Source organism: Narcine bancroftii, chromosome 10, assembly GCF_036971445.1.
Source record: "Narcine bancroftii isolate sNarBan1 chromosome 10, sNarBan1.hap1, whole genome shotgun sequence".
NCBI lineage: Eukaryota > Metazoa > Chordata > Chondrichthyes > Torpediniformes > Narcinidae > Narcine > Narcine bancroftii.
Window position 1 is genome coordinate 40,312,175 of NC_091478.1, and position 14,084 is coordinate 40,326,258.

General features: G+C 41.9%; 1 protein-coding gene and 1 long non-coding RNA gene across 19 annotated transcripts in view; one reads left to right on the forward strand and one right to left on the reverse strand.

The window, feature by feature from the left end:
- LOC138744480 (ankyrin-3-like) overlaps positions 1-14,084 on the reverse strand; it is a 666,186-nt gene that overhangs the window by 129,965 nt on the left and 522,137 nt on the right. For all 17 annotated transcript variants that reach the window (XM_069900721.1, XM_069900714.1, XM_069900719.1 and 14 more), the window contains one exon: positions 1,724-1,856. In XM_069900721.1, coding sequence (XP_069756822.1) covers positions 1,724-1,856 — 133 coding nt within the window. The remainder of the gene's footprint in view (positions 1-1,723; positions 1,857-14,084) is intronic.
- The window catches only part of LOC138744482 (uncharacterized), a 30,792-nt gene that overhangs the window by 432 nt on the left and 16,276 nt on the right, over positions 1-14,084 (forward strand). For both annotated transcript variants that reach the window (XR_011345563.1, XR_011345564.1), the window contains exon 2: positions 4,942-5,005. This is a non-coding gene — a long non-coding RNA (uncharacterized lncRNA). The remainder of the gene's footprint in view (positions 1-4,941; positions 5,006-14,084) is intronic.

Sequence of the window (14,084 nt, forward strand, 5' to 3'; positions counted from 1 at the left end):
AAATGGGGATGGGGGGGTCACCTAAAATTGTAAAAAAATCAATGATCATGCTGTTAGGTTTAAGGCTATACAGGCGGAATGTGGTGTGCTGTTCCTCGATTTTACATTTGGCCTCACCCTGTCAAGACGGCCACACCAGGTTCATTAAATGCAGTAAAGTTCTGCCTTGGAAGGTCTGTTTTTGGCCGTGCATGGAGGTGACGGGGAAGATGAAGGGACAAGTTTGCCTACCCTGCGATTACAGCCTAAGGGGGATAGAAAGGTGGGTAGGAAGAGTAGAGTGGATCAGGAAGGTTAGGAAGCCCTTAGATTTGTTTGGTTTATATCAGAAGTTTGGGCAGGATTATCGAAGCTGGCAAGCTGGGGAAAGGTTAGAGCATGTTAGTTGTTTCCTGGAGTGAGGAATGGGGCAAAATCTAAATCAGTGGTTATAAAGGAATTGATCTTTTGCTACAAAAGGCAAACACAAAGCCCACTGGCAAAAAAATCCTTCATTATGCTCTGCTCAGTTTGTCCTATGACTCAAAGAGAGAATCAGAGGAAAATTCCAAAGCTCCAGTTCAGTTCCACCAATCTATTGAAGAGAACCCAACTTGAGTTAGCTCTCGGGTTATAAACATTGTTTTTATTACCTCTTATAAACTGCACAAAAGGCATAGCCTTTAAATAAATGTTTTCCTCATACATAAAATCCAGAAATATTTTCCCCCCAAAACTTCCGAGCTGGGATAATTGTTACAGATTTTCTTTTGGTCAATGAGAATCAGAGTGGCATCTTCAAGATGGGAGCCCATTAGCAATCAGACCAGCCATGAAAGAGCAGGATTCCCCTCAGTTCATACTTCTGTTACTGGGACATAAAACGATTATCATGGGAAAATATATTGAGGGATCTGATTCTTTCTGTAAACGTTTTCATTCTTTAAACATTTTCCTTTGCAGCAGAGGATGGGATAACTCTGTCCATCCTTGTCAGTGCTTTACGACGAACCTTTGGTTGCTATCCCCATGCACTGCACACTGCATTTTAATCTAGTGATCTGACTAAAAATATAGTTGCAGTTTCTTCATTTTTGTTTTGAAATAACAAGTATCGATTCCACTAATCAATAACATCGAATTATCCTTTTGGTTGCTTGGGAAATGTGAATTATACCCACCATTAAATTATATAACAAGAGTTTTAGAGAGCAAAATACAAACAGTCTTAAACATCAGTCTCTGGAAGGGAGGCTTTATGATGGAGCAGAATTTCAGAAAACCATCGATGACAGGAGGACTCATTTTTGAAAGGTAGCAGTTCTTAAATAATAAATACAGTTAATGTTTTCACTGATAAACAATATTTAAAAGGGTTATAAATTCTTTTCCAAGATTTTAGAGTACTGGTGAGAGTGGACGTTTAAAAAAAAACACTGGAACATTGTTCAGTTGTGTTTTTAAGATAAAGCTGATCATTATGCTGTGTATTCTGCCCAAATCTCTTAAGCAGCAATTAGAATTTTTGTTCCTCATTTTAATTTGTCAACGTAATCCAGACATAATCATGCTCATGTGCTTATGTGGATAAATTAAAGTGGTCTTCACTCAAGTGTCTTAATTATTTACACTCTTAACAACCTGAAGTGTTCAAACTGAAGGGTCACAAGTTCCTATTGTAAAAACAACTATTAAAAGACAGTTCTCAAATTAAGGCAACATGAAACAATGTCAACTACATTACCTTGCAGATCGTGCTCCAAGGCTGAAACCCATATAACTCATATTTCCTTCCATTGGCAGTGAATCATCGCCCAATTCTTTTAAATCTTGTGGTCCAAGATACTTATCTGTATCGCCAGTCATCGCATCTTCACCTGTTAACAAGCCATAGGCAATGGCTTTAAATTAGCAGTTTAATATTGCAAGTACCCAGTGAGCCTGTGGCAATGGCACTGACTTCCTTCCTCCCACTTAGAATCATACAACTCTGCAAGGCAGCTGCTGCGAGGGCCATCTCATCCGATAACTCTCTGCTCCCTTTCTTTTCTCCTTCCAGTTAGACATCAAAATCAAAGGAACTGTTGATTTTGTGTCCACCACCATCCTAATTATGCATCATTTTAAAGTGTCTTTTAAAACTTTTTCCAAATGCAAATAGATTTAGAGTATTAAAAAAATAACACTGGAGTTTGAAATTATTTTTAAAAAAAGCCCTTGGACATGATTTAATTGTTTTATTTTTAAAGCTTATGTTATTTAGCCCATCTCTCATCCATTCTGAAACCTATACTTTCTCCCTGAAATACAGTAAATTCAATACAATTGCCCAGAAAAGGCAACATTCACATTTACAAAATTGAACAAAACCTCCTGACTTTCGTACTGACCGCAATTCTTTCCAATTCACTGTATTTCAGGGAGGATAATTATGACTTTTGAATGTAAAGAGCAGAGAGAGTCCCTCCTAGACTTGAACAGCAGAGGGGTCAAACCCAAGAACTTACCATATCATTGATCAATCTCACTGAATTCCACCTGGACATTGATCAATAAGCAGCATCAATCACCAGGGATAAGGTTAGAAACCCTGCTTGGGAATGTCCCTGGAGGCACCCCTTCTTGTCCTCGGCATCAACTGCGTTGGCAGTCAAAAACAAGTTTTCTGGCTGGATGATCCTCGACTTTGAATCAAGCAGCCCTTTTTTCCTACCGCCAATATCCTGATAACAAATTCCATTTATGCTCATATTTCCTGAAAATGCAGGAGACCATTCATCCCATTTTGTGTATGGCAGCTCAGATGGCAATTCCATTTCCCCATCAACTTCCCATGTCATCGGTTCTCCCCGCATCCCCCTGCACCATTAATAAAGTTCTATGTCTCGAGGACATGTCTCTCCCACCCAACCCCCAGTTGTTCACAGCAGTCCTGGAAATGTACTTTGAATTCAGGACAATTGTGCAACTTCAACCGGAAGATGGGGGGGGGGGGAGCGGCAGACCGCAGGCTCATTTCACTCTGGCTTCATCAGTTCCCTTGCCAGACCGAACGCTTCGCTCGCTCCAAGCAGCGCCAGCTCGCCACACTGGTTGGGGACAGGAGCACGGACTCAAAAGTTCCAGCCCCCCCCAAGGAAAGTTGGAGTCTGTTTCCAGGTACTTTGCAACACACCCCAAACTCCCCCCACCCCGCCGCCAGAAGAATTGTACAACCAAAAGATCGGCAGGGAGGAGATTCTGCCTCTTACATTTGTGACAAGCCATCTCTTTCCACGGCAAGACTTCTCGGTGTTGGCAGAGACACGGCGAGCGGTCCCGGAGCCGATCAACCGCTCATGCAGCCAGGAGGAGGAGGGCGAAGGACCCATAGAGCAAGGTTAAAGAATCCACTTCCCCTCAGGAGGCTCCCGGAATCCCCTGCTGGAAAATGCAAGCGACCCCCCTCCCCGCAAAAGCGAGAGAGAGAGAAGAAGGGTGGGGGGGGGGGGGATCCCACTGACAAGGGAACGGAATGCAGCGGAGAGCTTGCAAATGAATGGTTGGGAGGTGTGGCTCACGCTACCACAAGCCCGACCCATCCCATTGCATTGTAGAAAAGAGCATCTGCACCACAAGCGGGGAAACTCCAGTCCAGGGGAGGGGAGGGCAGGTTCGAAGGTCCCGACGAGTGGAGGAGAGGTTTGGAAAGGCGGCAGTAGCTCGCATTGTACGAAAGCCGAAACCCCAGTCCTTCTGTAAATATTTGCTGCGTTACTCAGCGCTGGCCTGACTTGAGAAAGGGCTGCACAGCGAAGGATTGATGAACACAGAAAGGAAACGTGTGTGGTTTTCTAAAAGGAGTTTTGGGGGGGAATTTTGTGCCAAGGGCCCACGTCTAAGTTTTATCCAGTTGTCCATTTAACAATTAATCTTTTTAACCCCCCCCCCACCCAACTTTTACTTGTCAGTTAAACAAAGAACAGATTAAAGTATTCAGAATCTAGGGGACCATCTTCAATCTTGAGCAGGAATCCTGGCCGCTTTAATACATGGGGGGATGGGGGGGGTGGGGGGGGGGAGGATCAAGGTAAACATGAGTAACAACTGATCACGTTTCTTCCTGGATAGCATTAAACCCAACAATAGCCCCTTTTCCACTGGCACCTTGTCCCAGGAATTTATTGGGACAGGGTCCAGTAGTGGAAAAGGAACACCGTCCACACGCCGGCACCAAATGACATCATTCCACGCTGGGGATTAACCACCTTGATTCCCTACTCATATCCCCGGTGGGAAAGGGACAGCAGAAAATCACACGTTTCCAGTTTTCTCCTCTCTCACCTTCTTCCTTCCCATTCCAGATCACTGCACAAGTCAATTAATTGGGATACCAGGGGAAAAGGGGCTAATGACCTTTCCAATTTTAGGTTCCACTGTTTCCATCTCACCCTACTCTAACTTTTCGCTCTAACTTCCGCCACCAGTGTTTTCTACTTTCTCACCTTCTTCCTTCCCATTCCAAATCACCTCTGCCCGCTCCCCTTTTCAATCTTGGTATCTCCCTTCCCCACTTTAGATGCTAAAAAAAGGGTCCTGCCCCAAAACACTGACTGACCACATCTCTCCTTGAACTGTTGAGCCCCTCTGGCTTCCCTTTGTTCACTCTACATTGCAGTTTCTTTCTGGGAGGTCCCTCAGGTGTTTTCTCTCGTTCTCTGAGCACCCTTGGGTAACTAATGAGCTCTGTACAGGATCTGCAGATCCATAGAAGGAGATCTAGAGGACAGGTGGGTGCGTCTCTGTGACACACGGCACTCCTTTCCCGGTTTGTGCTCACAATAGAGAACCTGGTGTTTGGAGCTTTCCAGGATGTTTCTCTGCTCGTCTATGACATTCTTTGAGCTGGTGAGAATGTTAAGATTTTTTTCCAAGGAAGTTTTGAGAAGATCATTGAAGCCTTATTTCTGTTCTCTTTCCCAGAAATTATTTGCCACGAGGAAGCTCAGAGAGGAGCGCTTTCATCAGGCCCCAGGTTTCAACCAAAGTAGGCAATATGCCCTGCCGATCAAAATTGTTGGAGCATGGTTATCACCTTGATGTTAACAAAGTTGTCTTGGAGACAACACTGATTATTTATTTGCCTCTCCTGTTAATGGATTCGAAGGATTTTGCAAAAGCATCACAAATGTTTTAATGTTTTTTGGCAAAAGCATCATTAATGTTGGGGGGGGAAAAAAAATATCGCTGAAAAAATTCATATAATTACTGCCCATGTGGTTCTTCACACTGGGCTCCTTTTTAGTCTGCAAGTACCTGAGTGAAATAGTCCCGATGGATGGACGTTCAGTAGAGTGGATGACTGACAAAGAATTTTTATGGGACGATTTACACTGCAGGCTTCCTCCAAAAAGTTGTAGGGGTCCGGCAGGATAAACCGCAGAGCAGGAATTGACTTCAAATTCCTGAACATTCCTTTTTAGACTGCCTGTGTCGTGGCAAAATTCCTTGATTGTGCCTGCAGTCTAAAAACCATAATTATCCTTGTCTAGCGGTTTGCGGTGCTCCATATAGGTAGTTCACATTTCTAAAGCGCGTAGGTAAGCCAGCATCATTGTAACTCAGAAAACACAAGTCAGTGCTGGGTTTGCTGTATTGGTCATCGAGCACAAAATAGAGTAGAACAGAGATATTTTGATGCCTTGGAGTATTGTAGAGCTACTGCTGCCTGGACACTAACATGAGTCATTAATGATTGAAGAAATGCAAGTGACCGTCATTCCTAAAGTTTGATAGAAATAGTGAGGCTCTACAAAGCGCTGAGATTGCTGTTGGACAGGCAAGTATTTCTCCCTCAACAAAAAGGGAGATCGCTTTGTTGAGCACCTCGGCTCTGTCCGCCACAATAGCGGACACCCATTTCAATTCTCCACTCCATTCCCTTGTTGACATATCTTGTACTGCCAGACTGAGACTACCCATTAATTGGAGAAACAACACCTCATCTTCCAACTGGGCACAGTCTATCAAATGGCATTAATCTCAACTTTGCTGGCTTTCATTAAACTCTCCCTGCTTCCCCCATCATCACTCCATTCCCGGTCTCCTTTTTCACAGGCATGATAAATTCTATGTAGTCCAGTGATTCTCAACCTTGTTCTACTCACATATCACTTTAAGTAATCCCTATGCCATCAGGTGCTCTGTGATTAGTAAAGGGTTGTTTAAGGTGGGATGTGAGTGGGAAGGGAAGGTTGAGAATCACTCTTCTAGACCCAATTGTTACTGAAATATTTTGCTTGAGAAAAATTGTCATTGGCCCATTTCCTTTGGAGTTATGAAACCGTGCACATAACGAGTCAATTAGGTGCGATTAAAACTGTGGTTTTCAATCTTTTTCTTTCCACCCACATCCCACCTTACTAATCACAGAGCACCCATGGCATAGGGAATACTTAAAGTGGGATGTGAGTGGAAAGTAAAAGGCTGAGAACCACTGACCTAGTCCATTATCACATCCTTTTGTTGGTCTGGATTCATCCCTTTGTTTGTATTCTGAGACTCTCTGCTTCTACCTTTTCTGATGTTTCCTTGAAGAAGGGCTCAAGCCCAAAACATTGGCACTATATCTTTGTCTCCTATAGATGCTGAAAAGACCGGCTGAGTTCCTCCAGCATTTCGGAGTTTTTACTACAATCAGTGTCTGCAGCCTATCGTGTTTCCCTAAGTATTTCTCCTTTGGATATTATACCAAGCTTGATTCCAAATGTTATTTTCTCAAAAGCTTGTCAATTTACATTTTATGAACTTCATTTCTTATAGTTGTATTACATTTTAGGATCATCTGTTAGTGGTAATTAAAATATATTTGGTATTTGTTTAAGCAGTGCAATGTCTGACCTGAACTATTCCAGAATCTCTGCATGTTCATTGTTGAGCCTGCTTACCCTCAACATATCTATTCCAATGTCAGCTGCAATAAAAGATGATTGGCATTGACCATTGTCTAAGTCAGCCAATCTCAACTGAGGCCAGATGGCACCCCTGGGGGCCACAATACGTTTGGGGGGGGGTGGGGGTCATGGACTGAAATCACAGTATTTTTTGTATGTTTTTTATGTAGTCGGTAGGAGAGAAGTGTGGAAGAAACCAACTAAATGTGACTGCTTCACAGGGAAGGGGGACCCATGAACTTTGAGCAAGAGGTGGGGGGGGGGGGGCACAGCCAAAGGTCTAAATCATCGCTCAGCAAGTAACATAGTCTCTAAATCTAGAGTGAGATACTTGTTGTGAGCAAGTCCAATAATTTGAAAATGCTCATTTTCAATAGTTGGCCCAGTCTTTGTTCTCTAATGAATGCAACATATTCCACTTCATTACTGAAAAAAATTGCTGAAAAATACCTTGCAATGTTTATTCCTTACTTAACATTTATACAACATATCATCTGGTCAGTTATCACTTTTCCATTTGTGGAATCTTCCTATGCATAAATTTGCCTCTAGGTTTCCGAGATTACACAATGCAGTGTAATGTTGGGCTCATGAGCCAAAAGGGTCTGTTACTGTGCTATACATCTAAAATTGTACTGCATGAGTATTTATTTTGGCTATAACACCTCTTGGAGCATCCTAAGCTCCCAGCAGATGTGTTGGGGGTGGGGGGGGGGGGGGGAGGCCTACAAATTTTTCCCCCTTTTCCTTTTAACAGGACCCCACTACAGCACTGGAGCTGAACTTCTCTGATCACTTTTTGGATAGCTGATACCTTTTTCTCCAATGCCAGATAAGAATTCTGTATCACATTATATGGAACATGAATAACATAGAACACTACAGCATAGTATGGACCTTTTGGCTCACAATATTGTATCAACTTTGTAAATTACTCCACAAAAATCCAATCCATCACTACCATACCCCATAACCCTATGCTTTTCTTACATCCATGTGCCCATCTTGGTCTTCTAAATGTCCCTATTGAACCAACTTCCACCATCACCTCCAGCAATGTATTCCAGGTACCCATGACTTAAAAAACCTTACCTCCCCATTTTTGCCTAAACTTTCCTCCATTCACCTTGAAGAGATGTGCTCTGGTACATGTTATTGTTGCATGGGAAAATGTGCTGACTCTCCACCCTCACTGAGCCCTCTGAAAACTTATATCGCTCTTTTATGTCACCTTTCATCCTTTATCGTTCCAAAGAGAAAAGCCCAAGCTCAGTCAACCTTGCTCATAAGTAAAACTTCCATTTCACTGTTTTACTTGCTCATAAGACATGTACATGCTGGTAATTTTTATATTTACACATTTTTAAAAAAAATTATAGCGTACAGTATTTTTTTTCATATGTACAGATGGTCATTAAGTCGCATAGGTCGTAAGTAGGGAAGAGGCTGCACGTCCTTCCTGTAATGAGGTGATGAGAACTGCACACAATTCTTCAAGTGTGGTCTAACCAGAGTTTGGAGGAGCTGCAACATTACCTTGAGCTCACTCTCTTGATTAATGGCCAGCACACCTTGTGCCTTCTTAACCACACTATCAACTTGTGTGGACCTAGATCCCTCTCTTAAGAATGAACAAAGAGAAATGTTTTTTTAAAGTACTTGGTAGATTATCATTTTGTGAAGAGGATGAAATGTTTGTAACAATCATGGAGATAACGGATGTGTAGTGCATGAAAGGATCCCATCACAATTCAAGGAGCTCTAAAGTATGTACCAGAAACTAATGATTTTACAGAGTTGCTAGGATTCTGGGCAACATGGAAATTGCTCCACAGATGCAACCAGTTAACCTCGAACTTGAGCATTAGGGGGACTCATCGTACACATTCTCCCAGATACATTTTCTTCTCCTCCCACATATCAGAAAGAAGGCGCAAGAATGGGGAAAATGGGCAGCAGCCAGCTTAAGGACAGTATTTTCCCTGAAGCCTTGGGTTCCTGAACAAACCGCACAACGGAGCTGCCTTGACTTGCTCCAAATTGATCTTTCTCCTTCATTATAACTTGATACCCTGTGAACTCTGCTCTCCTACTTTACACAGCTATATGAATGTTAGAGCTAACCTGCTAGAAGAACCCTGCTCGCCATACTAGATATAATGTCGCAAGTAAACTTAAGCTGTAAATTCTAGGCTATGATTTCCAAAAGGAGGCACTATGTATTGGCATCCGCGTAGCTCTTGGTTTTATTTCAGACGCCTCCCAGCTTTTACTGATGTGTAAAATTAAATGGAAAATGAGCTGTTGAGAACATGCAAAAAAATATGCAAAAGCTCATAGAGAGATTACAAGCAGGTGGAGGAAAAAGAAAAATGTGGGGAAAATGTGAAATTATGCGCTTTGATCGGACAGCAGAAGAAGATGTACTTTTAGAAATGAGTAAATATTGATATACAAAGAGATCTTGATATGTGAGTTCAGAGTTACAGAAAGTAAACAGGCAGTATAGAAAGACATCTGAAATACAGAATTTATTGCCAGGGCTTTGAAGTTCAAAGGAAAGGAAATCTTGCTGAGACTTTACAGGTGTTTGGTGAGATTCCTTTTAAAGTGTTGAATACAATTCTGAGGAGAGAGATATATATATATAAGCTACTTGCCTTGGAGTATACACACAATCTTATTTTCTGTGGGGGAAAAAAAAATTAACCTTGGTGATATTCATTGAAGTTTAGAATAACGGGTAATTTCATTGAAGCATTACCGAGGTATGTAAACTCATGAGGAGCATTGATAGGTAAGTAACCACAGTCTATTCCCCCAGGTTAGCAAAGCCTAAAATTAGAGGGCATAGGTTTAAATTGAAAGGATGAAGATTTAAAAGGGACGTTTTCTACACACAGGGTGGTAGTGTGTGAATGGACTGCGCTGGCAGAGAAAGTGATGGAGGTGAGTGCAATTACAACATTTAAGAGGTATTTGAACACATACATGATAGAGAATATTTCTTGATAGAGACCAAGTGCAGGCGAATGTGACAAGCTCAGATGGGTAACTTGGTCAGCATGGACAAGATGGGCAGAAGGGCCTGTTTCCATCCTGTTCAGCTCAATGACTTATACTTGCTGCTGAATGGAACGGACAGAGAAGCTGTTTCTGCTAGCCACAGTGGTTTTACTAGAGGGCATAGTTATTAGTACAAGGGAATGGTCAATTAGGACAAAGTGGAGGAGAAATTTCTTGGCACAGCCAGTTACAATATCTTGGGAATGCTTTACCTCACAGTGCTTTGGGCGGTTACTCATTGATTCAGTTCTAAGTTGAGAGTCATAGATCTATGGACACTTCAGAAATTGGGGGATATGTTAATCAAACTGGAAAATGAATTCCCAGGGACAGAATTAGCCAGGAACATTTTTATGTTAGGAAATACATCATGGAAATTATGCAATAATATGACCTTACTGTTAGAGAATTACTTCATCTCAGTTCTTTGGCATGTTCACAGATACAGGGCTGTATATAAAATTTCTGTCTGCTAGAGTCAAATGGTATTGTCCATTATTCATGTGCATGCAATCATGATTTGCCCCTTACTGTGTCTGCAGGTCACCAGAAGCTGTAAACACTGCAGCCACTGACACAAATCCTGAAGGCCCTCCACTACATTTATTCAGATCTCGATCCCCAACATATAAACGACTTTCCCTGTTTGTCATTAGTGTTCCAAGAGGATCAGATAGAGTCACTCAGCAGGGTTTCTGATGCTATAGAGAGGCTATCACTGGACATCAGTGATAAATTGAACAATAAAACAGCATTGGAATAATCACGGAGGCCATCATTTCTCAGGGAGAGACCTCCAATAACTCTGACATAAATTTCCTTGGTGTCACTCTATAAGTCATTCATCATCCCAACTAATTACTATGTTAGCAACAAAGGCATTTTCCAGGATGCTGTGAATTTAAAACCGGGAAAAATCAGTTCTGCCAAATTTACCACAGTCAAGATATTTATTGCTAAAGTCATATTCACATAAAAGCACATTCAATTAAAGTGGAACTTCATGAACCACAAGAAAAACGATTGGATTTATTTATCAGGGGAAAGAAACTAAACAACTTTGAACATTCTGAGAATCATGCCTTTCCTTCCAACCATGCTTTAGGTTTCTTACGTGACCCTGTAATTAATACTCCCAAATCCCATTTCCAAGCATGAGACTCTTTTCACCAGCCAGGCTCTTTTGTTCATGGGGTCAGGAGTCAATTCTATGGGGAATATGGCTTCTCCATACAGACTGTACACCAAGGTGCTATCTGTCCCATCTGCTGAGCCTGTCCCTTCTGCCAGCAAAACAGGATTTACCCCTGTGATGAAGTCATCTGCATATTATCTGATTCTGTGAGGTTCTCATCTGTGGGACAGCTCTTAAGACGTCGGTTGCCAAATATTTTTAAGGAGAAATTTGCAAGATTGACTAAGCCAGTGGTTCGTAACCTTTTTCTTTCCACTCACATACCACTTTAAGTATTCCCTGTGCCATAGGTGTTCTGTGATTAGTAAGATGCTATGTGGGTGGAAAGAAAAAGTTTGAAAACTACTGTGTTAATCGCACCTAAATGACTCGTTATGTGCACGGTTTCATAACTCCAAAGGAAATGGGCCAATGACAATTTTTCTCAAGCAAAATATTTCAGAAACAATTGGGTCCAGAGCAAACCTTCCCTTCCCACTCACCTACCACCTTAAGCAATCCATACCCAATCCTTCCGATTTTGCTTCACCGACAGTGCCTAATGTATTTTTTTCCTTTTTTGGTATATTTTTCTTTTGGTATATTTTAAAACTATTATTTACATTCCCAGTGGCCCTGAATTCATTTGAAGTTCTTGTAACTGCTGTATTTATTCTTTCTGCTAAGACTTTGATCCCGGTCCAGTTCAGGTGGAGTCTGTCCCAATGATATATTTCCTTCCTCTTTCAGTATTGCTGCCAATATCATATGAAATAAAATGCCTTTTCCCCACACCATGCTCTCCGCCACATTCATATCTTTAGTTACTCTGCTCACTCGCAGTGGCTCAGGTAATAGTGGAGAGGTAATATCCCTTTAAATCCAAATCTTTCATTTACCTCGTAGTGAATTACAAGCACAAACAATAAATCTAGAACCTTTCCTCCCTCTCCAATATCCTTCCAATGCTTATTTAATCTTTGTAGTCTATATGGGCATACAGCATCAGGCTCTGCAGTTCATTTGAGATTTATTGTCTTCAATAATGAGTGCCAACTTGGCAGCTGTAGCCCTTACTTGTTTCTGCAGGCTGGACCACAGAAAATCCTGCAGGTTCTTCAGCAACAATTTTGGGAGATTGCTGCACGATCATCCATGATCCAGCAAAGATAGCAGACAGGGTTCTCCAAATAAGGCAGCAACGATGATAAGAAGGGAACATACTGAATAAGTTTAACGAGTAGCATCTTGAGACGGAATAAGTCAGACAGTAAGTTGGAGACTTACGGGAGAATAAAAAAAAACACAAATTGAGAAGTGAGAGGAAAGCCATATTGTTCCAACTGGAGATGCATGAGGTCTTGGTGAGTCCACCCAAGTCGTAAGCTACAGACCAGGTTTCAAGTGAAAACCCTGAAGGGGATTCTTAATCCAGAACTTGTGACTGGAAGGCAGAGGACCCAATTGGAGAATATGCGATCAGGCTTAATGAATGACAAAAAAGGTGGAATTTGCAATGTTATTTTAGATTGGGGATTGCAGGACAATTTTATGTGCAGAATGGTGAATAAGAGAATTCAAGCTAGACGATCTAACATCATGAATGTCATATTTGAGAGTGCATGCCCTCAATATAGAGAGACTTCAAAAGCTTTTCAGGCATAATCCACAGTGAAAATAGGGAACAAGCCCTTGGAGATGGAAATGGAAGTGAGATCCTCTTAGTAACATTGATACAGCAGAAATCCAGCAATTGTCATGGAATTATACAACACAAAACACCCCATTCAGCCCCCTCATACCACGCCAAATGGTGAGCACTCATCTGCAATAATCACATTTTCCAGCACTTGCCCCATTGCCTCAGTGATTCAAGTGCTCATCTTACTTAGTCAGAGTCATGTGGTGATGCGAATGCAGAAGGCTGCAGCTCATATACGTGTAAAAGAGGGGGAAGTTGCATGTGCATTATGAAAAATATCTGGCGTCAGAATGCCCATTTCGGATGGCAAAGTAATCAAAGGCCGGGGGGGGGGGGCGGGGGGGGGGATGAAAGTAACTTAAGAATGCTACTGAGCTGTCAAGATGCAAGGAAGAACACTTGTGGAAATGTTGGCACAGAGATGTAGTTTAAAAAAAATATAAAGGTTCCATTATTGTCACGTAATACTACATTTAGAATGTAACGTACATGAAATTCTTTAACTTTTGCCTATTGTAAGGCCGACAGAGAGTCGCCACTTTGTCCAACACCCCTCACAGAGACCGACAGCACCTGGTGTTCCCAGCCGGTCTCCCCTCCAAGTACTGTCCAGTCCTGTGCTTGCTTAGCTTCTGAGAGTTGGTGCTGCTGCCACATAGGTCCAACAACCCAAGTTTGATCCTGGTCTCTGTCTGCATGAAGATTGACAACTCTCCTTATGAATTCTCGGGTTTGCGCCGGGACCTCTGGTTTTCTCTCACCTCTTAAAGATGGGTTAGTTTGCTGCTTAATCGGAGATTGAAAATTATCCCTAGTGTAGACAATGGAGGGAAAACTGGGGAGGTGGGGAATGGACATATGAGCAAGAATTTGTTACCTGGTAAATTAGAGGAAGGGAGGAATGAACTGATGAGAATATTCTGGGAATTCAGTAAATGTAATCAGATGAAAAACCTCCTTTATAGTAAGGAAATCTGGGAGACTGTACCACTGATGTTGAAAATTGAAAATTTTGTTTAAAATTAAAATTAACAATAAAATTTAATCAGCTCTTTAGGCTGTATTCTTTGGAGTATAAAATAATGAGAGGGGATTTCATAGAAACATTTTGAATGCTGAAAGGATTGGACAGAGTAGATGTGAATAAGATGTTTCCCTTGGTAGTTGAATCCAGGACAAGAGGGGACAGTCTTAGAATTAGGAGAAATTTCTTTAGCCAGAGGGTCATGGA